The sequence below is a fragment of the Haliaeetus albicilla genome, chromosome 8 (assembly GCF_947461875.1).
Source record: "Haliaeetus albicilla chromosome 8, bHalAlb1.1, whole genome shotgun sequence".
In the NCBI taxonomy this organism is placed as follows: Eukaryota; Metazoa; Chordata; class Aves; order Accipitriformes; family Accipitridae; genus Haliaeetus; species Haliaeetus albicilla.
In genome coordinates this window covers 43,564,270-43,592,017 of record NC_091490.1, presented here as the reverse complement: position 1 = coordinate 43,592,017, position 27,748 = coordinate 43,564,270, and the positions used below count along the sequence as shown (strand labels likewise).

General features: G+C 62.9%; 2 protein-coding genes across 10 annotated transcripts; both read left to right on the top strand.

Annotated features, from left to right (window-relative positions):
- The first annotated feature begins 48 nt into the window (after positions 1 to 48).
- CCDC124 (coiled-coil domain containing 124) lies at positions 49 to 11,942 on the top strand. Of its 2 annotated transcripts, none has more exons than XM_069790524.1 (5): positions 49 to 187; positions 1,718 to 1,889; positions 8,864 to 9,050; positions 9,429 to 9,543; positions 9,881 to 11,942. In XM_069790524.1, exons 2-5 carry the CDS (start codon positions 1,731 to 1,733, stop codon positions 10,083 to 10,085), a joined length of 666 nt encoding a protein of 221 aa, XP_069646625.1. In that variant the 5' UTR covers positions 49 to 187; positions 1,718 to 1,730; the 3' UTR covers positions 10,086 to 11,942. The 2 variants fall into 2 exon arrangements, with proteins under 2 accessions (XP_069646625.1, XP_069646626.1); XM_069790525.1 differs by lacking the exon at positions 49 to 187 and adding an exon at positions 235 to 255.
- A 2,909-nt stretch (positions 11,943 to 14,851) lies between these two features.
- Positions 14,852 to 27,010, top strand: KCNN1 (potassium calcium-activated channel subfamily N member 1). Of its 8 annotated transcripts, none has more exons than XR_011325925.1 (10): positions 15,508 to 15,681; positions 20,374 to 20,489; positions 21,751 to 22,188; positions 22,261 to 22,356; positions 22,447 to 22,865; positions 25,165 to 25,306; positions 25,406 to 25,516; positions 25,617 to 25,719; positions 26,466 to 26,535; positions 26,633 to 26,735. XR_011325925.1 is itself a non-coding variant. In XM_069790517.1 (10 exons), the coding sequence occupies exons 1-10, from the start codon at positions 15,657 to 15,659 to the stop codon at positions 26,903 to 26,905; spliced, it is 1,779 nt and encodes a 592-aa protein (XP_069646618.1). In that variant the 5' UTR covers positions 15,508 to 15,656; the 3' UTR covers positions 26,906 to 27,010. The 8 variants fall into 8 exon arrangements, 6 of the variants coding, with proteins under 6 accessions (XP_069646621.1, XP_069646615.1, XP_069646618.1 ...); XR_011325926.1 differs by having other exon boundaries at positions 26,672 to 26,690; XM_069790517.1 differs by having other exon boundaries at positions 25,617 to 25,744; positions 26,672 to 27,010.
- Positions 27,011 to 27,748: the final 738 nt, after the last annotated feature.

Sequence of the window (27,748 nt, the reverse complement as noted above, 5' to 3'; positions counted from 1 at the left end):
GCTCCCCGCCGCTGGGCCTGGCGCCGTGGCGTGGGCCGAGCAGGCCTTGCCCTCAACCAAGATGGCGGCGGGGGGATGCGTTCCCTGACGAGCCGGCGCCGCTCGCCCCGCCCCGCCCCTCCCGCGGGAGCGACAGCGCGCACCGGTGACGCGCAACGTACGCGACGGCCGGAGCGGCGGGGACCGGGTAGGAACGGGTCCGGGCGGCGGGTCGCAGGCCTCGGGTCTGGCCTGAGGGGAGGGGACGGGACGGGGGTACGGAGGGGAACCGGGGGAGAGGGGAAGAGCTGGGCGTGACCGGGCGAGGAGGCCTGGGGGGGATTTGAGGGGAGGGGGAAGGGCTATAGGGTGGGGGGGGAGCAGGTCTGGGCCCTGGGGGAGGGCAGGGGGCGGAGGGCTCGGAGAGGGGCTGAGGGGAGAGGGGAAGGACTGGAAGGGTGCGGGAGGGGCGAGGCCGGGGATTTGGGGAGGGAGTGGAGGGGGAAGGGTGTCTCTTTCCTGAGCAAACGGGGAAGGACAGCCGGGGTGGGGGGGCTTTGTCATGGGAGAGGAGGGCCGGGGGCCTCTGTAGGGTCCCAAGGCGAAGTGGGGTGCTGGGAACGCTGGTGTGGTGCAGGGGTCTGCCTGCCCTGCCCTGCCCGGGGGAGGGGTTCAGCCTGGGCAGGTGACAGCCGGCCCGTGGGTCGGGCAGCTTGGGGCAGGCTGGCTCTGGGTGCGGAACCTGGAGCGGGGCTGGGCCCTTATGGCCGCGGGAGCTGTCCCTGGAGAGGGTGAGGTGTTCCTCACCCTCCCACACGTTGCTGTGCTGTCCCACAGCTTTGCCCCGAGGCCCAGCCCAGATCGTGCCCTTAAGGAAGGGTCAGAGCATGTATCTGGGAGGAGAAGGGACTTAATCCAGCCCAGGCTTTGAAAAGCTTGGGACTTGAGCAGCCAGCCCTAAACAGCAGCCCTTCTCTGCTGTTTCTTGTTTAAACAGCAGCCCTTCTCTGCTGTTTCTTGTTTAAACAGCAGCCCTTCTCTGCTGTTTCTTGTTTAGCAAATAGTTATTGGCCATTAAAAGTAAAGATTTAAGATCCAGAATGTGGTGTCTGCGTGGGCAGCATGCTGAGGAGAAGGTCCTTTCATAGTGCCTACTTAATTTTCTGGGTCCCGTTGCACCTGGCTTTTTAGGACTTTTCGTACCCTGACGACATAAGGGAAATTAATACAGCACATCTGTGTGGCCATTTATCTGGGTTAAATGGGGCAACGGGACTGCGTTTCTGTACAGACAGTCAGAGGGCCTGATAAAACGTTTGTGCTGCTTCATCCTGCTCTGCTGGCAGCCGTGAATTCCCCTCGGAGCCTGCTGGTGCAGAACGAAAGCACCCAGCTTCGTTTTGACTCAGCAGCAGAGAGTGTTTTGGCTTGCAGGACAGTGGTGCTTTTGACTCAGTATGAGGAACCCAGCAGCTTGATTTGTCCTGTCATTGCAGCACAGTAAATAGGTGGGAGGGACTGTCCCCCACTGAGGATCTGGGGTGGAGTAAGCAGACTTCCTCCTGGGTTGAGCAGGGAGATTCCTAGATCTGTTTTGCCCAGGATCTCGAAATAGTGTGAGGCAATAAGAAAAGGGAGTTTTCATGGTGTGAACTCCAGCTTTTCCTACTTCCCGAGGTGATGGTTAGCCCGAGATCCTGGGCAGGACTAGGATCTGAATCTCTTTTCTTCTCCACAGAGCACCTTGAGTGATGCCCAAGAAGTTCCAAGGTGAAAATACCAAGTCGGCTGCTGCCCGCGCGAGGAAAGCTGAGGCAAAGGCAGCAGCCGATGCCAAACGTCAGCAGGAGCTGGAAGATGCCTACTGGAAGGATGAAGACAAACACGTGATGAGGAAGGAACAAAGGAAGGTGAATGACTAGTCAGGTAGAAGGGTATCTTCTAGCTGGTCCCTTGCTAAGCCTGTGAGATCCAGGCTTGCTTAGAAAGGGTTGCTTCTCCTCCTCTGTCCCCCAGCTGTAGCTGTGTCTTCACACATTGTCCTGCGCTTAGTTTTGGGCAGAAGAGCTGGAACTAGTGGCTTCTCTGGGAGCTAAAAGAAGCTGAGCGTGGGCGTAAGTGTAAGCTTTGATGTGTAATTCAGAAATCTGGTGGATCTTAGAGCTGACTTCCCGAGGGAGGCAGTAAAAGCTTTATGGCTGGAATCATTTAAAATTGAATTAAGCAAAAGATCAGGAACTCTGCTGCAGGGATTAATTTTTGACCAAGCAGTTCTTTAGTTTTTTGGGTTTTTTCTTTTACTTTCTTAATTTTTTTTAATTTATTTTTGTAGAAGGAAAAAGAAATCGTCAGCATTAAGGTTTACAGGCTTTTTCTCCCCAACTTGGTGTGCCCTACATCAGGACATGTGCCTCTCAAAAAATTCTCTCTGGTTAGGTCTTACCAGCTTGCTCTGCCCTGGGTGCCTGTTTGCCTCGGTGCTCAACAAACAGAGCGCTTTAGTGTTCATTTCTCGGTTATTTGGTTTTTAACGTTGTCCTTCATCAGTGTTAGTCATATTTACCTTCTGGTTCTGTGGATTTTTCTAGAAACAATTGTTGGTGTTAACTTAGCTGCCTCTTCTGAAATGATTTCTTTACCCTGGTGCTAACCAGACAGGGCTTCTATTGATGACATAAAGGGATTTATGGGGTTACTGGGTTTGTGCTGCTCTGTGAATTCAGTGCTCACTGAACTTTGTGTGTTGGTACTTGAGCACACTGGCCGGGCAGGCAGGAAGCCAGCGCGTCCCCGTGACCTTGATAGCTGCATGCTGTGTACATCTGTGTGAGTTCACCCCTAATATGTGTCTTGACGTTTGGAATTTGGAGTCCCATGTGCTGTTCCCCTATGGAATCCTGTAATGCTGCCTAATTACTTCCTGGAACAAGGACTTATTATTGCTTTGCTTAAGACTTGGCCAACAGTGACCTATTTGACTGGGCTTCCAAAACAGCCTCCTGCAGGCAAGGGGCATGGGAGTATGGAGAGGGGAGCTTGTCATGAGCTGGAATTGCTAACTGGAAAACCAGAGTCCATCTCAGAGCCTCAGACTGGCTTTTAGAGAAACCAGTGAGGCATTTTCCACTTGGCACCTCAGCCATCCCCTCTCCCTGCATCAGTGTAGCTGTAGTCTCTAGGTCTGAATTTCACCTGAATGTTGCGTTTTAGCCTGTTTCCTTCCCACAAACCTCCCCCTGGGGACCTTGCAGCTCACAGCAGCAAAAGTCTCTGCACAGGTGGGGAACTATCGTGCCAGAAAGGCTCTGAGTCTAACTGTGCCTGCACAGGGGCTCTTCCTGCTGCAGGAGCCTCCTGCAGGTGCTACCACAGCCTAAGCAAAGGCTGGGGCTTTGTGTAGGTGAGCAAGTGGCCAACAGACAGGAATGAGTGGGTTGCTGGGGGAAAATAAATCAGTGAAACCTTCCTCAGCTGCTTCTCCAGTGCCATCAGGCAGACTGGAATATCCCCATGGAAAACAGAAGCAGCTGCCTGTGCCCCATCGCATCTGGGCAGGGAAGGAATGTGTGACTCAGATTGTAAATGACTTTCCATCCTTATCCTAGAGAGGACAGAAACCAAACTGTTCACAGGAGTCAAACGTCCCCGGAGAAGTAGCTGTTTCACGGGTGGTGCTGGCATGGAAATAGCACTGCTGGCCACAGCCATATGCTGCAGGAGGGACTCGTGTCGCTCTCAGCTACAGCACCCGGAGGAGGGGATGGTGGTGTGTGTAGGAGGATGCTCTCAGCACCTCGCAGTCAGCTCTGAGCAGCTCTTCCAGCTCTTCCCCAGCTCTCCGGGCGATGGCAGTAACACATTAACAGCGTCGCAGCGCACCCGTGCAGCACCTCTGAATTCCTGCACCGCCAGCAGGCAGGAATGGCAGAAAGCCTTTGGGACATGCTGAGACCAAACCCCACACACCCCTTTTAATCCCTTTCCTCCCCTCAGATGACCGCCAGACCCTTGGTGAAATAAATGAGAATGCAGAGCTCCGTTTCTGCTCTGGGGTTTGGTAGCTCCGCGTGGCAATCTGGTGGTCTCACTGACGGGGCAGTGATGCACATTAGTGTTAATACTTGGGCGTAGGGAAGCTTAATGTTCAAAATGCAGTACCTGCTGTTATGAGATTCATTGTCACCAGACGACTGTGCTGTTGCTTTTGCTGTGTTTTGGGGTTTCTTTAAATGCTGCCCCCCCTCTGCTCTGAGAGCAACCGTCCTCTGCTAACAGAGACTGACACTCATTTGGTGGCCCCGTGATGCATAAAGGAACATCTGAGCTAACATCGCTAGCCTGCGATGTGTGTATTCCTCCTCTGGCACTTTGGTACAAGTCATAGCTCGTTACTTTCCCTGGAGAGCTCTGGCTGGAAAGCACAAAATCTACATCCTTCTTGCTGCAAGGCTCAGGGGTTTAGCTAGGTAACTACTTTTCTTTTAACATTCGGGTGTTTTCATCCTTTCTGTCTCTTCCCACTCTTCCTATGCAAAGTTAAACTGCAGCTCCAAGCACAGCACTGCTCATCAGCCTGATCACAGTGTGGTTTTCTCCGTGCAATTAGCTAAAGTGTGTCTGGTGGTGGAACAGCCACGGACGTGTGTGTGTCCTGGGCAAAGCTGCAGGCAGGCTTGGAAGGGTGACAAACCATTAAATTGTCTGGAGCATTATGGGAAGAAAGGACCGGTGGAGTATCTGTCAAGGGCAGAGGTCTTGCAGATGGAGCCAGACCTTCTTTCTAGTGACCTTGGGTTTAGCCACTCTGTACCCTGTGGTTATGCACAGGAAGATCTCGCTGGCTGGGACTGCTGCTGGAGCTGAGGTGTCTGCTGGAAGGACGCAGCCAAATTCCTAATCTCCTTCCCAAACTCCCGCTGGGGCTGTCTAGCTGAGGGAGGACAAACCCTTCTCCCCATTCAGGCTGTGTTTTGCCTGGGCTCTGTTTGCTGAGTGCCTGTATGCCAGGAAGATAATTCCTCCTTGTTCAGCAGCGGCTCAAAACCCCTTTGCCCCTTTCTCTCTGCCCAGCACGTTGTGGCATTGGCAGCACTGTCCCACGGAGGTCTCTCCCTCAGCTTCACTCAGTGCCCTTGGTGGGAATGGTGAAGGGAGAGCCTGCGGGTGATGTGGGAGCGAGGAGGCTTCTTGTACTTGTGCATGCAGGGTCTGGGGAAAGATTCAAGTTAAATGCAGGGGGAGTACTTGTGCTAGAAGAACACAAATAGTGCATGAGGGACTAGTGACTCTTTTGGTGCGAGTTTTATGCCTTTCTTGTTCCCATTAGCCTTGGTCACGGGGTGTGGGCTGGCAGGCTCATGCACCGACAGGTCCCAGCTGCAGTGGTACGCAGACAGGTGAGTGGTGACTTTCTCTCCCCCCTCTCCTCTGATTCAGTGCAGAATTACTCAGCTGTGAGCACCAGCTCTTATTCAGATAAAACGCGAGACAGGTCAAATGACTGTTCTTCCTTCTTTGGAGGACGTCTGTGTGGTACCAGGTACACAATACTGAAACGTGATGGCTTGTATGAGCAATGCAGCGGACAGAGATGTAGTGGAGAGACACCTGATGACACCAGGCTGGGCTTCAGACCCCAGAATCAACTTCCTCAGGCTCCAGTATCCCTTCGATGCTTGCTTTGACTGCCTGTGGGCAATGGAAGGGGCATGTTTGATCCCGTCTCAAAGCTCTAGCGTACCTCAAAGAGCCCACTGCGCACTTAGACGTACTCCAGGTTGGTTAGGCCCTGCTCGCTTTCTGACTGCGTCATGTTTTCATTGGTTTGCCCTTCTGCTGTGCGAGAAGCGGCGTGGTTCACCAGGCTGGTGGCACATTCTCCAGCCTTCCTTGCGGCCTCACGCTAAGAGGTTGATTGGGAGCACTGCTGCTTCAATTGACCGCTTGCTCTCAGAGCCACGTGTGTGGGACCTTATTCTCCTTCTGTCTAGCAGGTGGGAAGCTGTTCTGAAAGCTAATGAATTGTTCCTTGCTCAGGCAGTTCTCTGCAAGGCTGGAAACTTGTATTTTAACACACAAATCCTTGGGAACAGAAGTGTCCAGCTAAAGAAATCTTAGCCCCTGCTCCTCCCAGTGCCCTGCAGAGAGCAGCAATGTTGAGGGAGAAAATTATTAATTTCCTTTCCAGTTCTCTAACAGCTTTGTGGTACGTTTCACTTAGGCAAATCCAAGCCTCTCTTTCATCAGGGCAGTTAAGCTGATTCGTAAAGGTTTAGTTTGGTTTGGCCCAGCCTGAGAAAAGTCTTCAAAAATGACAGCTTCAGGCCCCTTGGGATTTGGGGTCAGCTCAGAGCTGCTGCTTCTGAGCACCGCAGAAGGTGGAGAGCAGACCTGGATGTGATGGGCCACTGGGGAAACCTGAGCACGTAGATTTTGTAGGTCTTGTGACAAATTAGTAATGGTGCCAGCTTATTTACTTTCCACAAATAGAAACTCAATTGTAAATGCCAGAGAGCAGGGAGTAGCTTACCCCAGCAGCTGGGGGAGAGGAGTAACTGGAGGTCCCCTGCAGCACGCAGTGCAAGGAGGAAGGCTCTCCACCCTACTTGGCCTCTGTTTCTCCTTCGCTAAGTGGCTGTGTCCTCTTTGAAGAGTTTTGTTTGAAAGGAGCTATCAGCAGCAGAGCATTATCCTTGAATTTCTGCTCTGTCAGATGTGTTGTTGTCCCACCTGGGCTGTGTGATGTAAGACAGGCTGCTGAGCTAGCTGCCTTGTAGGACAGTTCCCTTTCTGTAATAAGCGGGGGTAAAAGATAATCTTCTCCAACTATAAATAACATTTCTGTTCTGAAATGTCTTGCTCCCTTCCCTTAGGTCATTAGTACTTGTGTATCCACTCCTTATCTGTCTCCTGAATTATTCAAGCCACAACCACGCCTGCAGCCTTGCTGAGGTGCTCACCGTGCCAGCACTTTCTCTGGGTTACCTTGTTCAGTCACCCCTGAGCTTCAGAGTTGGGACTAGCAGTATGGGGACAGTTTCTTTGCACGAGCCCATATTCTAGGCACAATACCAGTATCCTGAATACGCAGTGCTGCTTCACTTGCACGTGCTTTACATCTAATTAAAGTGGCTTACTCTCTCTGACTGCTGGACCTTCAGTGATTTCTGCAGCCCCCCTTCTGTTTTGGCACATTAATCTCTCCAGTTTTGGGGTTTCTCCTGCATTCTTGCTGATACTCAAGCAGAGGCTGGTGGTCAAGCCAGAGATCCCACCTGGAATTGGAGCTGTCCTGCGCTGTGCTGAGTGACGGTGGGCAAAGCCCTTGCGACTGCTCTTGTTCAGGTATATCCCTGTGAATAAATTTTTAGGGGGGTAAGACAGTCTTCCTCCTCCTCTCGTGACACCCTTCCCATTCTAGGAGTGGCCAAAACCCCTCCTAATCTGGGAGACCAAGTACATTTGTTTACTCAACCTTTACTAGAAGAGGGAGAGGCCTGACAGGAAAGCAGCAGGCAGGGAAAGCCGGTGTCTTAAATAAGTAAGTTTGCACTTTGAAATTGTGCACGGTCCAGTTGCCGGGGCATTGTGTCTCAAGGCACTGGCACTAAGCACTTAATGACCAAGAATTTGAAGACTGCCAGATGTAATAAAGGCTTCATCCCTAATGGCTTTTTTCCCATCCTTGGCCCCAGCTGCTCGGAGTGGAGCTAGGCAAGGCTTTCCTTTCCTTCCCTTCCCTTCTCAGCTGGGTTGAAAGGCCTGGTCCTTGCTGCACTTGACGGAAGCAGCAGCAGCCCGAGGGTGTGTTTTGATTCAGCATTTGTGGGCTTTGATTCTGTATTTTGATGAGTTTTCTTTAAACTCTTAAGCCGTGGAGCAACTTACTTTTTTTTTGTTTGTTTGTTTAATAGAGTCTCAGACACCAGCCTTGCTTACTGTCTCCAAAGTGTGCCCTGCCCCAACGTGCGTAATTCTGCTCCTACTCCTTAAACACCGATGAAGACAGCAGGTTGCGTTACTGCTGGGGTGGTTTTGCTGTGCAGCTGCCTTTGACTAAACCCATTCCGTTAACGCTCGATCAGTCTGTTGTGCCATCCCTGTGAATAATGGATGAGAGCCATAATTAAGGGTCCATGTAACTAACCTAAATAAGAAATGCTTTGCAGCATGTGATGCTGCTCCAGAGATGTTCAGTTGTTGTTTCTTTTGTTTTGCCAGACCTTACAGGCTTTGGGAGAGGAGGAAAAAAACTTCAAGCCAAAGTGCTGAAAGCCTCTAAGGGCCTGTTGCATGGTCTTGTCACCCTCTTCCCTGGGCCTTGGTGGGTAAAGTGGGTCTTAGACTCCTTCTGGAGCACTTTAAAATTACCACAAGAGCTGCATTGCTTGTTGGATTCTGTCTAACCACCTCTCCCAGCTCTTAGGAAGAGCATGAGCCAGTCCTGAGAACAAATTCAGCCTTTTGACTGGCTTGTCTCGAACAACTGCTGAACTTTCAACCTCCAACCACTTATTAAAATTAAAGTGGAAAACTTAATCTGATTGTCAGCAGTCCTGGCTGGTACCTCCCGCTCCTTCTCAACAGCAGGGTTGTGTTTCGCAGTACCGACATCGCAGGGAGCCAGCGTGTGGTTGCAGACGGGCCAGGGACAGGGGAATTATTATTCTGAAGGGACAGGCTAGGCCCTCGCTGTCTCACTGGAGGTCAGGGAGAGCCAGCCGACATCCCTTCTGATAAGGTGAGGTCAGTGCTGCATTAGCTACAGAAGTGAGGTGCTTGTTTCTGTCCAAGCAGGGTTCCCTGTTCCTGTAAGGGATAGTTGGATCCCTCTGCCTTACAAAGGTGTAAGGGTGGAGGTGACTTGGTCCTTTTTCCCTTCCAGGAGGAGAGGGAGAAGCGGCGGCTGGAGCAGCTGGAGCGCAAGAAGGAGCTGCAGCGCCTGCTGGAGGAGGAAGACTCGAAGCTGAAAGGGAAGTCACCCAAGCAGGTCACTCCAGGCAAAGTCACCAGGGCCCAAATTGAGGAGACGATCAGAAAAGACCAGCAGCAGAAGGAGAATGCAGATACAGGTTTGGTGGTACCATAGAAAGGCCCTGACAGCCATGGGGGGCTGGGGAGTGGGAACGGGGGCTGTTTGCCCTTTTTCACCTACTGTCACTGAAGGACAAGGTGTTTGGAAAGCAAGAGCTGCCTGCATCTATTCTGTGCTGCATGCTTTGCTGTGTCTGTGTCTAACACCCAAATGGGGAAAAAAAGAAATCCCCTGTAACCTTGAGTGGAGAAACAGAGCTGCAGAGCAGGCACTCTTTTCTTGCAGGACTGGAACTGAACTCTGGCTGAGCTTTCTCAGCATTTCCTTCATAGTGCTTTGGAAAACCCTCTTCTGAGGGTTTTGCACAGCCTGGATTTGACGTTAACGGCTCTCCCTTTCTGTCCTCCCTGTGCAGTGGAGAAGGAAAAGACTCACTTGGAGGTGCCCTTGGAAGAGAACATCAACAGAAGGGTGCTGGAGGAAGGATCGGTGGAGGCCAGGACGATTGAAGATGCCATTGCTGTCCTCAGGTGCGTGACCATATCATAGCGGTGCTCTCCTTTGAAGGTGTTGCTTCCCTTACGAGAAATTCTTGTAGACGCACCCTCCCCCAGAACTGGCTGCTTTTTACGCTTTGACTGTGACTTTCTATCTCGACAGCAAGAACAGGACACGTCCCCTGCCCTGTTGTTCTGTGGAGAGTATTTGAAGTGGGTACGGGAAGTATCACGGGGTTTTCTGCTTTATCACCCACGTTATTCTGTATGCACTTCGTTGCACTGACAGGGGATCAGAGTGGGGCGAGTGGCTGGTGCCTGCAGGGAGGTGTGTCTGACGCATGTCTCTCTCTGAATTCCTTCCCGGCAGCGTTGCCAATGATCTGGACCGGCACCCGGAGCGCCGGATGAAAGCTGCCTTCACAGCTTTTGAAGAGGTCAATCTGCCACGCCTGAAGCAAGAGAACCCCAACATGCGCCTGTCCCAGCTGAAGCAGCTCCTGAAGAAGGAGTGGATGAAGTCTCCAGAAAACCCCATGAACCAGAGGCACAAAGCTTACAACAGCCAAAAGTAGAACTAGAGCTGATCATCCCCACGGACAGTGGGCTGGAGCCCCTGGGCTCTGCTCCAATGAAAACAGGAGACACAAGGAACCTCCACTCCTTTTGTTTCCCTTCCCTGGCCCCACTTTCTGTCTTTCTGTGTTCTTGGATTTAAGATAAGCACGAGGCCACAGCTCACCTTGGGACCCTGCAGCGTGCTGCTGTCTTCACTGACGGCCGGTCCCCCCACCGTGCTCACCCCTCCACAGACAGCTGGTGCATAGTGACCTGGGCAGACTAACACTACCTTCGTGCTTCCAAATTCGGTTGTTGTCTTACAAAAACAGCTACTAACTCGCTTCCAGACCTTCAGCATGGGCAGTGCTTGCGAGGTGCAGCGTCAGCGCTGCCGCCTGCTGAGGTAGGGATCCCGTACTGGCTAGCACCATGCGTTAACCTGCTCACAGCCTGGACCTGAGTCAAACTGCATTCATCCCTGTCTCTACCGTGGCTGTGCCACACCCTCATGCTCTGTAGGGTGAATTTTTGCAACTGGCACGAGGAAGGCACCCACCCTCTGTTTCTTGTGTCATCCCCGGTGCTGGGATGTCCCCAGAGAGATTCCAGACTGGTATCGCTATTGGCCCTGCCTGCTGCTGGCCACCTCTCCTCTTGATTTCCACTGGTGGTGCGTTAGGTGGGGAGGAGGAACCACAACAGGAGCAGAAGCTCTGTCGGCACAGTATTGTGGGGAAGAGAGAAAATAACCTTCCGTGTTCAAGGAGGAATGGGAGAAATAACACAGCACAGTGTGGTTCCTTCCTTGTCTGCACAGGATGCTGGTGCCAGACTTCTCTGTGTGACTTTCCCGGTGGCCTTGCCCAGAGCCTCGCATGCTGCTGGTGGGACAAGAGGGTCCCTGGAGGGGCTGCAAGCCCGCACTACCCAAGAACTGCCCCAAGAAGGGAAGCTGCTGCTTGTCCCATCGCTTCTTCCCCTGCCTGCCCCCAGGCTCAGGCAAGAAGTTGCCCTGTGGGCCTGTGGAAGGGGATGTGAGACTGTCAGCTCAGCAGCTTCCCCCACCGCTGGACTGAGGGCACTAACCTGGCTGTGGCAGCTCTGCTCCCCTTCAGCTGGAGCCGCAAGGTCTGTCCGCTGGCCCAGGCAAAAAGAAATCGGTGAGCTCCCTTGGGAGGGCCGTGGCAGCACCCGGGCAGGGCTGGAGAGGCATGGTGGAGTCCTGCCCCTCGCCTTGAGCAGGCACTGGGTTTTCCTCTCTTCCCTCTCCCTTTTCATATCTCTTCTGGTCTCCTTTGGGAGTGAAATTCCTTCCTAAGGTCTAAACCCTTGACCAGGCAGCAGCTCCATTGCCGTTGGTGCTTACGTGTGTGTATAACTGAGACTGCCAAACCGAGACAAACTCATGGCTGGCTTGGCGTCCTGCTGGGGTTTCTTCTGATGGTACTAAACAAATAGGGTTTATCCTGAACCAGGTGATGGGCAGCATGTGGCTTCTACCCCTGCAGAGGATTGCCTGCGAGCAGGCAGGGAGGGTTGGAGGAGTCTTCGAGGCTGCTGAGGCATTTGCACTTTGGTGGTAAAGGGGTATGAGGTGGTGATGCTCAAGCTGAAAGCCTGCAGCTGTTTTGGGGCTCTCCCCAGCCCTCTTGGCACCCTGCTTGCAGAATCAGGCTGAAGGAGCTGGGCCGGCCCCTGCCAACATCCCCCCCCCCGCCTCCCTGCTCCCCCCAGCCCAGCCGGTAAAGGCAGAGAGGAATGCACCCGGTGTCTCCCCTTTCTGTGAGAAGTTTGTTGTGTTTGAACCCAATTAAAAATTTAAAACCCCCAAACCCTGTTAACTTGTTGAAGGAATAAAGGCCTGGGGTGGAGGGCCCTGTTTTTCTGGCTTGCTTCGGGGTGGGTGGGCTGTTTCTTTCCCTGAAATGGCTGCTAAAAATCCTGCTGGGGTTTTGTTTTGTGGTTCCTGCCTGGATTGGGAATCTTGCAGGGAGGGGGTAGCCCCCCGCCCCCCCCAGCAGGTTGTGGGGCGTGCGTGGCTCAGCCGCAGCGGTGGAGGAGGCTGCAGGCAGCTGCCCTGCCCTTGCCTGCGCCTGACTGGTGAAGCCCACCGCCGCTGCCTCTCCTGCCTGCGCCCTGCCTGCTGAAACAACCAGCCCACGTGAGTGTTCCCCAACCCGGGTCCCTAGGCTGAGCTGAACCCTGTCCCCGTCCTGGTGTCCCCCAGTTCCCGGGGTGGTCCCCCCCTCCTCCCCATCCCTGGGGGGGGTCAAGAGTGCCCCCTCTCCCTGCCCTCACCCGCTCCCCCCATGGTGCAGAGGCCTTCAGCTCTTGCACAGCCCTGGCTTTGTGCAGCAGAGCCCACCCTCCTCCTCCTCCTCCTCCTCCTCCTCGGCACTGCGGCAGTGCTGTGGTGTCCCCACGGCGGGGGGGGGGGGGCGGGTGGGATATTCTGGCAGTGACTGTGCGGGGAGGGGGGGGCTGAGGGGGTCCAGGCAGGCTGATGGGGGCTGCAGTGTGCAGGCCCCCCCCCGGGGTCCTGGAGGCTGAGCCCCCCTGTCAGCCCCAGGGGAAGGGGGATCCCCTGTGATGCAGGGGACCGCCCTGCTCTGATTAGTGGGGGGGGGGGGGGTGTGGAAGGGGCTAATGGGGGGCTGCCCCCCCCAGTTCAGGGAAGGGATCCCTCATTGCAAGGGCGGGGTTATTCGGGGAACCCCTCCAGTGTAGGGTGGGGTTTCCCCAGTTGCAAAGGGATTAATGGGGGGAATCCCCCAGTTGGGGGGACGGGACGCCCCTCCCAGTGCAAGTGCGGGGTTAATGCCCCCCTCCCCCCCCGGCGCAGGCGAGGGACCCCCCCCCCCCATTGCAGAGGCGGGATATGGGGGAATCCCGCGGTGCGGGAAGGGATCCCCGGGGCACGGAAGGGGTTAACGGGGGAACACCCCCCCTTACTGCAGGGCGGGGGGGGGTCCCGGTGTGTGTGTGTCCCCCACAACGAAGCGGATACCGGGGGGGTCCGTGCCGCCGGGGGGGGGGGGGGGGGGGGCGCGGCGGCGAAGGGAGGGATTCCCCGCCCCGCCCCCCCCGGGGATTCCCCCTCCCTCTCCATCCTACCCCCCCCCCCCGTGCGGGGGGGGGGGGCCGCGTTCGCGCCGTGCGCAGCCCCGGGGGGGGGGAAAAGGCGGCGCTGCCATGGCAACGGGCTGCTCCGCTGCGGGGGCGGGGGAACCCGCGGGGGGGGGGGCGGTCACGCGGCCCCGGGATCCTCGCAGCGCCCGCGCAGCCGCGCAGGGCTTGCACCGGGCATCCCCCCCCGCGCCCCCCCCCTCTTACACCGGGCATTCCCCCCCCCGCCGCAACGGGCACTCCCGGGCACCGGGCATTTCCCCCGCAGCCCCCCCCACAATGCACACCCTCTGCAGAACGCACGCTCTGCAGCGTGCCCCCCCTCCCTGCACCGCGCAGCCCCCTCCTCCCCTTCTTCATGCACCCCCCCCCTCCTCGCCCCTGCACCACGCACCGCCCCTGCACCATGCAACCCTCCGGGCACCGCCGTGCCTGGCCCCCCCCCCCCCCCCCCGCAGCATGTACCCCCCCTGAACACTGCAGCAACGTGCACGTAGCGCAAGCCCTGCGCCCCTCTGGGCACACGCTGCACCCCCTCCCCGCACACACACACAAAGCCGTGCAGGCAACCTCTTGCACACGCACATGCAGCGATGCAACGTCCTGCACGCGCGCAGCCGCGCTCACAACCGCGCATTTACCCCCTGCGCGCAGCACAAAGCACACCTTGCGCGGGCACGCGCCTGCACGCTGCAACCCCTGTAGCCGTGCACTGTACGTACACCGCTCTGTGCACACCCCTTGTGCACAACCCCCCTTGCACCCACCGCTGTGCACCCACACCCGTGCACACCCCCCTCGTGTTTTGTTCCACGCACAACCGCAGCCCCTGCGCCCTCCTCACGCGACACGCGGGCCCCCGTGCAAAGGCCCGCTCTGCACACTCTCCCCGGTGCAGGGTGCTTGCACGCGCGTGTGCCCCGCTCCCCCAAGCAGGCCCTGCTGCCGCCTGCAGCTCTCTGGCTTGACAAAGGGAGCTGGAGTGGGGGGAGGCTGTAGGTGGGTGGGCAGCACCCACATACCCCCCCCCCCTCCCCCAGATACCCCCACGCTGCCCACCCTGCCCACACCTCGCTGCCCGCACGCCCACTGCAGCCTGCCGAGCGTGGGTGCGACGCACGCCAAACCTGGGGGCCGCTCACGGGTGCCACCTCGACACCCCCCTTCCCGGGCCTTGGGGGGGGGGTCCCAGTTCCCCACCGGTGGCAATCGCATCCCCGGGAGCCGCGCACCCACCGGGTGCAACGCCGAGGGGTGGGGGCCCGTGGTCCCCGTGCCACCCTGGGTGCTGGGTCCTGCTCACGCGCCCGAGCCAGGCCAGCCACGGGGCCGCTTTTGGTACAACCGGCGGGTTACCGAGGGCACCGCGGCCCGGTCAGAGCCACCGCGGCTCCAGCTTTCCACCGCCCTGAGTGGGATGGTGCTGGGCACCGGGGAGGGAAAAGCACGGCGGCCGGCGTGGGTGCTCGGGGAGGCGCGGGGCGGGCGATCGCCCACGTCCCCGCAGATGTGGCAATTAAAGTGGGGGAGCCGGCAGGCGGCTAAATTTAGCTGCAGACAATAGCTGCGGTGGCCGGGGCGGCGGGGAGGAACCGGGAGCGGGTGCGCGCGGCTGCGCGTGTGAGCGGAATAGCAACGCCGCCGCATCGCCACCCCGGCAGCCCCGAGCCCTCCGCCTTGCGCGCTGGGGAAACCGAGGCACAGAGCGGCGGCGTGGGGCCAGGCGGGACCGTGGGGCCGGAGTCGAGGCGCCCGGCCGCCCCCGGCCCCCAGCTCATCCGGCTGCGCCGGCGGAGCCTCCCGGCAACCCGGGCTCACCGCCGCGCCGGCACGTGCTGACGCCAGGCCATGGTCACCGGCGACAGCGCTCGAGGGGAGCGGAGGCTGGGGTCTGTCTGCAGGTGGGTGCACTGGGGTGGGGGGGCGGTGGGCCGGGGACCCCCTCCCTGGCTCCTGGGGTCCCCCCCTGGTGCTGGGGAACCCCCTGACTCCTGGGGATCCCCTGGCTACCGGGGATTCCCTGGGTCCTGGGGACCCCCCGGCTCGTGGGGACCCCCTGGCTGGTGGGGACCCCCCAGCGCGGCAGGGAGCCGGGGAAGGGGGGGGGCAAGATCAGGGCAGCGTGGCGCGGGAGGCAGCCCACGGCGGTGACAATGAGGACGCGGTGGGAGTGACTCTGCCTTGGCTAAAAATATCCTCCTCCCCCATCCTCTGCCAGCGCCGAGGCCTCAAGGTCACTGCCCGCCGTGGCGGGGCTGGGGGGGGGGGGGGGGCGATGCGGGGGCGTGGGGCGGGGAAGCCCCCGACCCCCCCCCCCCCCCTTGCCGCAGCTCCCACCCGCGCCCGGGCACGGCTGCCGTCGCCGCTGCTGCTCCGCCGCGCAGAGAACTGCCAGCGCCCGCGGCCCCTGCACCCCGGTCCATGCCCCCGCCGCTCCTCGGGCACCCCGGCTCGTCCCGATGCTCCCCGTAGCGCGGGGCCGTGGCAAGTGAGCGGGCGCGGGGGTGGCAGCGGTGGGAACCCCGGGGATGGCAGCGGTGGGGACCCCGGGGACGGCTTTCCCCGGCTGTGGCGGGGTGCCTGAGTGGGGGCGACCCAGGGGACACCGGGGACGCCCTGACTGCGGTTGCGCTGCAGTCAGGGGACCGCGGGGGGGGTCTCCATCCTTGGGGGCAGCGTGGCCACGGGGACCGAAGCTGCGAAGGGGAGCGTGGCCGAGCAGGTCGAGGGGCCGGGGGGGTCCTCGGTGCTCCCCGGTGGCGGGGTCTGGCTGCCGGCACAGCCCCGGTGGGACACAGCCCTGGGATGGCTCCGGCCGGGGGTACCGGCCCCACTCTGCACCCAGCTCAGCACCCACTGAAACCAGGGAGACCCTGCGCTGCAAACAGCCTCGGTCGGTCCAGCTGTGACGCCGGGAGCCGGCCATGCCGGGGTGGCACGGCCGGCGAGGCACCGGGGCTGGCGGGACCTCCGGCCACGCACGGTGCCGTGGCCGTGCGCGGTGTTTGCCGGGTGTGAAAGTCTAGGGTTGGTGCTCGGGGCTCCCGGCAGGTTCTGGCACCGTGCGGTGCTTGTGGCCTCGATGTGCCGGGGAGTGCCCGGCATGGCGCGGTGCAGCCGTCGAGGCTGTGGGCGCAGGGCCCTTCCTGCCCCTCCCGACCTTCCCCATGACCTTGGGCCGCCCCTGGGGACCCTGTGCAGGGCTGGGGACCGCGGTGGCAGTGGGGACACCTCCACGGTGGCAGGGACCACCGCCCCGCAGTGCGGGGACAGTGCTCTCCAAAGGTGCTTGTGAGGTTTGGGGGACACCCCCCCTCTTCCCGAGGGGTTTGTGGCAGTTCAAGGGACAGCAGGGACACCCGTGTGTCCCCCCCCAGCCAGCCCTGGGCGGGGGGTCCGTCGTGACCCGGCGGGGGCAGCCAGGCGGAGCGGCTTTGTCCTTCGGCTGAGCCGAGCCGCGTGGGGGAGGCGGCGGGTGAACCCGGCGCAGCGGCTTTGTCTGGGGACGGCGGCGCGGTGGCGGTGGAGGGGGTGTTGTGGGGAGCCTGAAACACGCCACCACCCCCCCCTCAAGACCCCACAGCACCCCCCACCCCAGCCCCGGGCACCCGCTCGGCTCCGTGCAGGTAGGGTGTCCCCGGCCGTGTGTCCCCTCCTGAGGTGGGAGGGCTGGGGACGGGGTCCCCCTTGGGCTGCGGGGGTCTGGGGGGGCCCCAGCTGCCTCCACCAGCCCCAGGGACACTGGCGCTGCCCCCAAGGTCCCTCCGGGGCCTGATCCAGCCCCTGCACCAGGGCGTCTCAGCAGGGCTCAGGGGAGGGTTTTTCTCAGGGAGACCCTGGGACAAGCCAGGGATTCCCCTGCATCATGGCGGGCCCAGGGAGGTTCGGGTGTCCCCGTATGTCCCCGCATGTCCCTGCGTGTGTGCCAGCCTGCATGCCTCCCCCTGCGCCGTGGGACCTGCAGACACCCCACAGCCCCACGGGTGGGAATGGGCCAGATCCTGCCTGGGGCAAATCACCCCAGTGCCGGGCTCTGCCCCTTTGCACCGGTCCTGATGTGCCGGGGTGGACGTGGGGTGCCTGGGGGACGGGGGCCCGGCTGATGGCATCACCGGGGGTCCCACGGTGGCAGGGCTTGGCCGAGCCACCCCGGTGCTCTTTGGGAGCCCGGTGGCCTCGTGCCGGTGCCTCCGCCAGTCCCAGGGGCCTCAGAAGGTCCTGTGCCCCCCAAACCACGCTCAGCCCTCCCTGCCCTGCCCTCGGGGGGCAGCGGCGGTGGCACACCCCCCCCCCCAATCCAGCCCCGTGCCGGTGAGTGGGCAGCGGCGTTTGCGGGGGCCGGGGGCTCCTGCCGGCACCGACAGATGCTCTCCAGCCTGGGACATATGGCTGGGGCTTGGCAGCAGCAGGAGCTGTAGCCGCCCGAGGAACCGGGGCCACCACGGGGGATTTCGGGGAATGGGGGGGGGGACGGACGGACTGCAAAGGGTCTGATGCACTTTGTGCACCCAGCAAACCCTGAGCCCCTGTGCCGGCCAGCGGGGAGCTCCTGCGGCCCTGGACAGGGGGGCACGGCATGGGTCCCACCGCCCCGAGCGCCCCATCCCCTGTGCCATGGGGGGGGGGGGTTCCCCGGTTCCTTCCCCCCAGTACGGCAGCGGGACTGTGGCCGTGCCGCCCAGCTGCTGGCGTGGGGCCTGCGGGCATGGCCACGGTGGCAACCGCTGCTCCCCCAAATTCCTGCCCCACCCTCCCTGGGACCGCGATTCCCAGGCAGGAATTAGCAAGCGGGTAATAAATAAATCACCAGCGGGGAGCCTTATGGCTGCCCGCCTCTATTTTTAGCTGCACCCTCCTCCTCTGCAGTTGCTCCCAGGCAGCATCGCTGCTCTGGGGCACGGGGGGAGCGGAGGGTCCCACCACCACCCCACAGCCACCCCCAGGGCACCGGGGGCTGCTGCATCCCAGCCCTGCGGGGGTTAATCCATGTGTCGTGTCTCCCCCCCCCAGTGTCCCTGCTCCATGCAGGGTGAGGAGATGCTGCCCCGGCCGGGGTCCCCCTTAGGAGCCCTTCGCCCACATCCCCATCCCTCCCCAGCCGAGGGTTCTTCCCCAGCCAGCTCCTCTTTAAAGCCCGTGACATCCCATACCCACCCAGGGTAGGCCCCCCCCGCCTCTCCCCGGGGACCCCCACACCCCACCAGGGCGGTGAGCCCTCGTGGGTCCCCGTGTCCCAGCCCCGAGCGCTGCCGCGGGGGCGGCGGGAGCACCCTGCGGCCGTGCCGAGACACCCGGGCTGCGGCGGTGGGTGTCCTGCTGCCGCATCACCGCCAACCTCCCGGTGCGGGAGCTGCCGAGAGCGGGGACGCTCAGGGCCGTTGCTCAAGGACATACGGCCGCCGTGGCCGGCAGCCCCGGCTGGGGGGACCTGCCGCGTCCCCGTCCCCGTGATGAGGCCGTGGAGGACCACGCTCGGTGCCCCCTGCGCTGCCCATCCTGCCCGAGCATCCCTAGGGATGCGGCCACCGGCCATGATGTCCCCATGGGGACAGGGGACAGGGACCCCCCTCGGGGCTTCGCAGTTTTAATCAACCCTCCAGGCGCTGAATCCTGCCGGAGATGTCCCTATTGATATCCTGACAGGGGGAAGATTTAATAAGGCCCATTTACGTTGCCATCGATAGAACCTATTAGCGAAATGACCGTGGAGTGATGGTTAATAAAATATTTACTGTCATCCGTCTGGGAGGGCTCTGGGGGCGGCTTCACTGACCCCATTTGAGGTGCCGAAAAGTTTGCCAGGCCATGGGGCAAACGTTCTGCCCCGGCATGGCTCTGGCATCTCCGGCACCTCCACGGTAAAGGGGGCCTGGGGCTGGCAGCTCTGGGAAACCGCTTCCCCTCCGCCCTGCCCGCTGCGTATTTTTCTCCCCAACCGAGTATTAAAAAGAAATCGGAACCCATTTTCCTGCAATAAATTTGGCAGAATGGAGAGAAAATGATCTGGCTCTGGAGGGGAGCCAGCGGCCCCGGATACACACCGGGGAGCAGCTGGGCACTGGAGCCCGGCCACGCAGCCTTTGCTCCCATAGGTAGCAGGAAAGCGTCTTCCTTGGCTCCGGTGCATCCCTCGGGAATGGGGAAGGGGTCCCAAAGCCCTGCTGCCCCCCACGGATGGGGGAGATGTTGGTGATGGCAGCCCCTTCCCAGGCGTCCCCGCACCGGGCAAGGTGATGGTGTTTGCAACGGGGATGCCGATGCCGGTTCAGGGTGTTAGCTGGGATGGGCTGCAGCAGGACTCGGCGCTTGGAGGCCTAAAATCCGGGGAGCTGCCGTCCCCCCCCAGGGTACAGCCCCGCTGCAGGGCTGGGGGAGAGACTGCGGGGACCCCCCCGGCTCCCCCGTGAAAGGAGCACCGCAGCGACCTGCCCCTCCAACCGGGACGGCGTTGCGGGTGCTGTGGGCGCTGTGGGCTCCGCGTGGGGATTTTTGGGGCCCGTCGTGCAACGGGGCCATAGGTGCTGGGGGGGGGGTCCATGCAGCGGGGCCGTTCGTGCAGTGCGGCCCGTCATGTGACGGGGCCAGTCGTGCAACGGGGCCGTTGGTCCTGGGGGTCCGTGCTGGCTGCGGCGGGGCTGTTCCTGCAGTGGGGTCCGTCCTGGCTGCCGTGGGACCCCCCATGTGCGACGGGGCTGCTCGGGCTGGGGGGGCTGCGCTGGCTCTGCTGGGCCAGCCCTGCAGCGGGGCCAGGGGGAACCGCTCGGGCTGCCGCCTCCCCCCGTTGCAGCCCAGCCCTGGCCCCACAGCGGGACAGCGCAGGGCCGGGGGGCTGTGCCCGCGGGCCCCCGGTGCCCCTCCGGCCCTGCCTCTTACCCCACGGCCCGGTGACAAACCCACAGCCGAAAAACACAGCTCTGCTCGCCGACTCCCCGCTCGCCCACCCTGGCTGCCAATGGGGGGGCTCGGTGCAGCACCGACAGCCCCCTTGCCCACGGCCCCGCCGCTGCCCCCCAAGGCAGGGGGTGCGTGGGTGGACAAGGGACACGATGACCCCCCCCCCCGGGTGGCGATGCCAGGGCAGGACCCTCGGCCGGGTGCGGTGGCTCTGAGGGTCCCTGACACTGCGGCCGGGGGGGTTTGGGGACCCCGCTAATGCCGAGTCTCCCCTCCGGCCAGGTGTGGAGGGAAGCCCATGGCACCCGGACCCCCGGACCCCCCCTGCGCCAAGTCCCGGTCCCGCAGCCCCTAACGCCCCGAGGCCCCCCCCGGCTGGCCCCGGGGAGCCAGAGCAGGTAAGGGGGTGCAGGGGGGGCCGGGGCTGGCAGAGCTGCGGGTGCAGGGAGCTACTGCGGTGTCGGGGGGGGGTCACAGGGGTGCTGGGGGGGTGCCCTAGGGGTGACGGAGGAGATGTACTGGGAGCGTGCTGGGGATGCTGGAGGCAGCGTACTGGGGAGGATGGAGGGGGTGCACTGGGTGGGGGGTGCATGGGGGATGATGGGACTTGGGGCGCAGGGGACCAGCGCAGTGAGGTAGGGGGTGTGGGGGGGGTGCATGGGGGGGCGCTGGGGGTGTCATTGGGGGGCTGAAGGGTGTGAGGGGGGGGCTGGGCGGGGAGGGGGGCTGCTTAGTGGTGGCACGGGGTGGGGACTTGGCGGGGGGGGGCCGGGGTAGGACGGCTGGGCGGGGCCTAGGGGGGCTTGGGGAGGGGGGGCCGGGTCGGTGTGTGTGGGTGCGGGGGCGGCAGAGGGGTCTGGGGGCGCAGGGGGGTGTCAGGGAGTGCATGGAGGGGGCCGGAGGAGCGGGGGGGGGAGAGCACTGGGAGGGGCGGGGTCAGCGCTCGGGGTGGGGCGTGGCAAAGGGCGTGGCGCGGTGTCCGTCACCGGGGGCGTGGACGGTCTCCGCCAATGAGCCGTTCCTCCCCGCCTCCGCCCCGCCCCCGAGCGCTCCGGTCCCGCCGCCGCGCGCCCCCGGGACCGAGCCGGGCTGCGGCGGCGGCAGCGGCGGCGGCGGCGGCGGCGCGGCCCCGGCCCCGGCCCCGGCCCGGCCCGGCGGCAGGTAGCAGGCAGCGGGCCGGGTTGGGCCGGGGAGTGGGGTTAAGCCGAGCCGAGAGCCGGCCGGGCGCCCCGGTACCGGGAGCCCCGGGCACGGCGGGGACGTCGGGGGGTGGCGGGGACGCGCAGCTGCAGCTCGTTACCGGAGCCGTCCCGGGGCCGCGGGCAGGGGCCAGCGCCGGGTACCGGGGGCACCGTGGGGCCAGACCCGTCCTGCCCTTGCTGCCGCCAACCCGGGGGGGGGGGTGGGGGGGGGTACGGAGGGGGCGGCTGGGCTGCAGTGGCACCGACCCCCGGGCAGGGGGCACGTCCCCCCGTGGGCAGGACGCGTCCCCGCCGCGGGCAGGGCACATCCCCGCCGCCGTCGAGGCCGGCACATGGGCACCATGTGCCCTGGCAGGCGTCGCTCGGTACCGGGTGGAGCGAGGATGCCCACCCCGGCTCCCCCGGGACCCCCCAACCCACACGTGCCCCCCGCCCGACACCGTCCCCTCTCCCACAGGTCGCCCCCGCGCCGCTGAGCCATGCGGGATCGCCCGGCCCCCTCTCCGCCAGAGCCATGAGCGGCTGCCGGTACAATGGGGGGGTGGCACGGCCCCGGGGCCCCCTGAACGCCTCCGCTCGCACCCTGCACCCGCTGGAGGGTGAGACCCAGCCGCTGCGACCTCACTGTCCCCCCGGCCTCGAGGTGGTGGTCTCACGGCCGGAGCAGCCCGGGGGTCCGGATCCCGGCCCGGCGGCGGCGGCCCCGGGGCAGGATGCGGCCGAGGAGCGGGGGCGAGGACCCCGGAGGAACCAGAACATCGGGTACAAGCTGGGGCACCGGCGAGCCCTCTTTGAGAAGCGGAAGCGCCTCAGCGATTACGCCCTCATTTTCGGGATGTTCGGCATCGTGGTGATGGTCACGGAGACGGAGCTGTCCTGGGGCGTCTACACCAAGGTAGGGATCACGGTGGGTGGGGGACCCATGGGGGGGGTCCGGCCGGGCTCACGCTGCCCGCTCCCCTCTCAGGAGTCATCGTATTCGTTTGCACTGAAATGCCTTATCAGCCTCTCGACCGTCATCCTCCTGGGGCTCATCGTCATGTACCACGCCAGGGAGATCCAGGTGAGGGGCACCCGCCGGTGGGTGCTCACCAGGGCTGTGCCGCCCCGGGGGTCCCACCACCCACCTCAACACCCCTTTCTCCCCCCGCAGCTCTTCATGGTGGATAACGGCGCCGACGACTGGCGCATCGCCATGACCTACGAGCGCATCTTCTTCATTGCCCTGGAGCTGATCGTCTGCGCCATCCACCCCATCCCCGGCCAGTACCTCTTCACCTGGACGGCGCGGTTGGCTTTCACCTACGCCGCCTCGGTGGCCGATGCCGATGTAGACATCATCCTCTCCATCCCCATGTTCCTGCGGCTGTACCTGATCGGGCGCGTCATGCTGCTGCACAGCAAGCTCTTCACCGACGCCTCCTCCCGCAGCATCGGTGCCCTCAACAAGATCAACTTCAACACCCGCTTCGTCATGAAGACCCTCATGACCATCTGCCCCGGCACCGTCCTCCTGGTCTTCAGCATCTCCTCCTGGATCATCGCCGCCTGGACGGTCCGTGTCTGCGAGAGGTACGTGGGGTGCTCCCCAACGGGGCTCTTTGGCGGGGGGGGCAGGGATGGGGGCTGCAGGGCTGGGGTGCAGCTGAGGACGCACGGTGCAGACCCCGGCAGGGCTGGGGGGAGAGAAGAGGCCCCTTGGAGAGGAGGCCCCTGCTCTCCAGGCAGACCTTCCCCGGCGGGACCCTCGTGCCCTGGGTGGTGGCCAGGATGGTTTTGCCAAACCAAAACTGCTTGCTGAGTGAGGTGGGGGCAGCCGGACCCCCAGGCTGTCCCCAGATCCCCCCCAAGCCCTTCTGTGCCCCCCCTGGGACGCAGCAGGACCCCCTCTCCGCCGGCGGGTCTGGCCAGGCAGAGCTGGGGGTCTCGCAAAGGGGACCGAGCCCTCGCGCAGGATGTGGCCCGTGCTCCTCAGCTGCGCCCGCCGGGATGCCAGGGCCGGGATGCTGGGGCCGGGATGCCCGTGCCGGTGCCCTGCCCGTGCTCGCCCCTTCTCGGCCGCTCCCCCGGGACGCGCATTAACTGCTCTTGTTTTCCCTCCCTGACCGCTCTGCTGCTCGCAGGGACAAACTGTGAGTCACCCCAGGGACCGACAGCGCGTCCTGCACGGGGCGTCCCCCCCGCCCCAGGCTTGTGCTACCCAGAATTTAGGATTAGCTGCAGCCGGCGGGTTGGGGGGGGGCGGTTCAAGGCTGGGGGGCCTGGAGGGAGGCAAAGAGGCCATGGATACAGAAAGGGGCCGGAGCCCTTTTCCACTTGGAACCTCAGCAGCTGCTTTCTGTCCCTGCTGTGCCCCCCGAGCTGGGGTGGCCACGGTGCCCAGTCTGGCCACAGGCACGAGCTGGGGGTCCCGTTGCAGCATGGGGGGGGGGGCTGGAGCATGGCTCCTTCTGCCCCGGCTCTCAGGGTGCTCTCGGAGGGGTGGGCTTGCTGCAGGAATCACTGCGGGTCCTGGGGTGGCCCTGGAGGGAGAAACCCTGGCAAGGAGCGGAGCCGAGCCGGAGCTGTCAGGAAGGAGCCGCTGGATTCTTCTTGTTTCTAACCAGAGGCTTCAGCTGAGTTTTGAAAGGGCTTTTGCTCAGCTCCGGGGGTTGCCGTTGCTCGGCGTTTTCCCTCCTTAACGTGCACAGTTTGGGTGCATTGAAGGAGTCCTGGGTGCTCCTTGGGAGGATGGAGGGGAGTGGGGAGCACCGCAGCCCCCGCTGTCCCAGGGAGCATCGCCTTGGGGTGACGTCCTTGGGCTGCCAGCCTTTTGGGGACAGGCTCAGCCCTCACTGCCAGCCCACCCCAGGGTGCAGGTCCCCCTCGGCCACGCGGTGCCCCCCAGCATCACCCTGCCGCATCCCTCGGTGCCGGCTGAGGTTCCAAGGCCAAACCGCAGGGCTGTGCCCTGGGGGGCCGGGTGGAGGGACGCAGCAATCCTAAATTCCTCGCCACACGCTTGAGTCCACCCTGGCTCGCTCCTGTCTCCTTCCTTCCCTTTTCTCACCCCCGGCACCTGGATTTCCTGGCTCCCCGCTGCTCCCCGCATGCCTTTGTCCCGCTGCCCAGCTTGGCTGCACCCAGCGCCCGTCCCCGTCCCCCAGCCGGGCTTGTCCCGGCAAGTGGCGGGGGCTGTGTCCGGGGTTCCTTGGGGGGGGCGGGGGGCACAGCTGTCTGCATTCGTGGCATCCGCGCTGGCCACAGAATCTCAAAGCACAGTGTCCCCCTCTCCCCCCACAGTGATGCCCGTGATGGCCTCGGGACCCTTCGTAGTCCTGGGCTTGCTTGGGGGGGGGGGGGGGGCGGCTCACCAGGGTGGCCCCCCAGGGGCTCGCGGGGCGAGGGGTGCTCCGCTCCAGCCAGGTCTGTGCAACCTTCCCCCGCTCTGCAGAGATGGGGTGTCCCCTCCCTGGGGGGTCCAGCGGTGACACCCGTGTCCTGTGCTTTGAGATCTCTGGGGGAGCTCCAGGAGGACGGAGGTCGCTGCCATCCCTGCGTGGGGGCTGCTGCTCCGCACCCGTCACCTCGTTATCCTCGTCCAGCAGCCCCCCCCGAGCCAGCCCTGTTCCTGGGGGCCGCAGCTTGGAGGTTTTCCTCCTCCCTGGCACCCATGTCCAGAGTGGCCATACCTGGTGTCCCCAGGGTGTCCCCAGCTTCTTTGGGGACCCACATGCCAGCAGTGCACCTGGGAGCTTGGGGACTCTCCTGGCTACAGCTGGCAGATGGGAAAGGGGCTAAAAACCATGCGGCAAAGCCGGTAGCGCCGTGGGGGGGCACGTGGTGGGACCGGGACCGTGCAGTGACAGTGGCTGCGCTCGGCCCCGGGCAGGTACCACGACAAGCAGGAGGTGACCAGCAACTTCTTGGGGGCAATGTGGCTGATCTCCATCACCTTCCTCTCCATCGGCTACGGGGACATGGTGCCGCACACCTACTGCGGGAAGGGCGTGTGTCTGCTCACCGGCATCATGGTGAGCGCCAGGGAGGGGGGCAGGCGGGACGGGGTGGGGGACGAGTCCTGCACCCCCCGGTCCTGCCACTGCCCTCACCGCGGGGCTCTCTGCCCTCAGGGTGCCGGCTGCACCGCTCTGGTCGTCGCTGTCGTTGCCAGAAAGCTAGAGCTCACCAAAGCGGAGAAACACGTGCACAACTTCATGATGGATACGCAGCTAACGAAGCGGGTAAGACCCCCCCTGCCAGTGCCGTCCCCCCCGCTAGCCCCATCACCAGGCGCAGGACCAGCCATCTCCACCCCTGACCCCGGTGCTCTGTTGCTTCCAGGTGAAAAATGCTGCTGCCAACGTACTCAGGGAAACGTGGCTCATCTACAAACACACCAAGCTGGTGAAGAAGATCGACCATGCCAAAGTTCGGAAACACCAGCGTAAGTTCCTCCAAGCCATCCATCAGTAAGTGCCAAACCTTTACCTGCTTCCTACGAGGAGGTTTTTCCCTGTCGTGGCTCCGGAAGGAGAGCCGGGTGCTTTTTCCCCTTCTGCACCCGTGCTGCCTGGACCCCCGGGTTGGGAGCCAGGTGGTCCCCGTCCCCTGTCCCCGTCCCCGCTGTGGGAATGCTTTCCCATGTGAGGACCCCCATGATGCTGGGGTGACGCCAAGGGTACCCGATGAATGAGGCTTGATGTGACCGTGTCTGCCGTCCAGCTTCACCCGCATCGGGGAGCAGGGCTGGGGGGCTGCAAGCTCCTAGCTGCCTCCTACTTTGGGGGGGTAAACCTATGGGTGTCCGGCTTGGTGGGGGAACACCCAGGGTGGGGGGGTCCGTGCTGCGGCTGCTGTCGTCTCGCTGCGCTCTTCGTGGTGGTATTAAACCTGCTGTTGTGTTTTGTCTCTGTTCTGCCCCGTCCCTGCAGAGCTCAGAAGTAAGTCGCCCCGCGGGGCTGCTCCTCTCCTCCGTCTGCTCCCGTGTGCATGGGCTCATCGCTGCAAAACGTGGGGAGTGGGGGACATGGCGGTGCAGCCCCCCCCCCCCCCCCAGGGCTGTCTGGGAAGAGGATGGAGGGGCAGAGGCTGTGCTTGCGGCATTGGGGGGGGGGCTGCATGCTAGGGTGCTGGGGGGGGTTGCATGGGGGTGTCACTGACCCTGACCCTGCTCCCCCCATGTCTCTGCAGGTTGAGGAGCGTGAAGATGGAGCAGCGGAAGCTGAACGACCAGGCCAACACGCTGGTGGACCTGGCAAAGGTGAGCGATGCCGGGGTGGGATCTGGGGGACCCCGCTGCAGGGGGCTCCCGGCGCTGAGACACACCCCCCCTTCCACACCCCCCCGATTCCCGTCAGACCCAGAACATCATGTACGACATGGTCTCGGAGCTGCAGGAGCGTAACGAGGACCTGGAGAAGCGGCTGGGCGCCCTGGAGAGCAAGATGGAGGCGTTGGGGCTGAGCCTGCTGGCGCTGCCGGGGCTGGTCAGCCAAGCCCTGGGGCAGCAGCAGCGTGAGCTCCTGGGGAGCTGGACCCCCCGTCTCTGCTCCGCCACGGCCCCTTGCACCCCCACCCGAACCCCCAGGTCCCCTTCCACCGCCCCCCCCACCTCCTCGGACAGCGGGTGATGGGGTGGGGGGTGGCCGGGGCCCCTCTTATGTCTGGCCATCGTGTGGCTGATTTCAGTAGCTTTGTTCTGTAAAGCCCTGTATAAATTTCCTGCGTTCACTGTGCTGGCGTGAGGCTGGAGCCCCCCCCCCGGGCCATCCCGTGCCCCCCCTCCTGGCCAGGCGGGAGGTGAGCCCCAGCCTCCAGGAGGGCTTTTGGGGGGGGGGGGGGGATGCAGCAGCCGCTGCGCCGGGGGGGATGGAGCAGCTCTAGGGGGGATGGAGCAGCCCCGGGGGGGGGGGCAGGAGCTGGGAGGGGGGGAGAAAGGGAGAGGGGGAGAAGCCAGGAGCCCTGAGCGTTGTGGGGGGGTCTGGGGGCTGCCCCCCCGGGTTTGGGGGGGTGGAGGTTGGGGACAGGGTGGGGGGACGCCTGGGGTCTTGCCTGGAGGGTGCGGAGGTGGGGGGCAGACCCCCGAGGTGAGAGCAGGGCTGAGCCCTGGGGCTTGAGGATTTTGGCGGGGGGGGGGAGCTCTGTTCCTGGCTCTGCCACGAAGTGACCTTGGCGAAGTCACGTCACCTCTCTGTGCCTCAGTTTCCCCCATCTGTAAAATGGGGATGGGGTGGGGAGGGAGGGGGGGGGCAACGGTACCGACCATTGTAAAGTGCTGTGAGATTCCTGGATGCAATATTCAGCCCAGCCCTTTCCCAGCGGGGTGGGCAAGGACCCTCTGCCAGGACCCCCACAGCCCCGGACCCCCCGGGGGCTGGTCCTGCTCCCCAGCCAGGACCCTCGGGTGGGGGGGTGGGGGCAGGGGGGGCTGAGGCGCACATTAAAGGAGGCTGAACTGGACGCGTCGCTCTCTG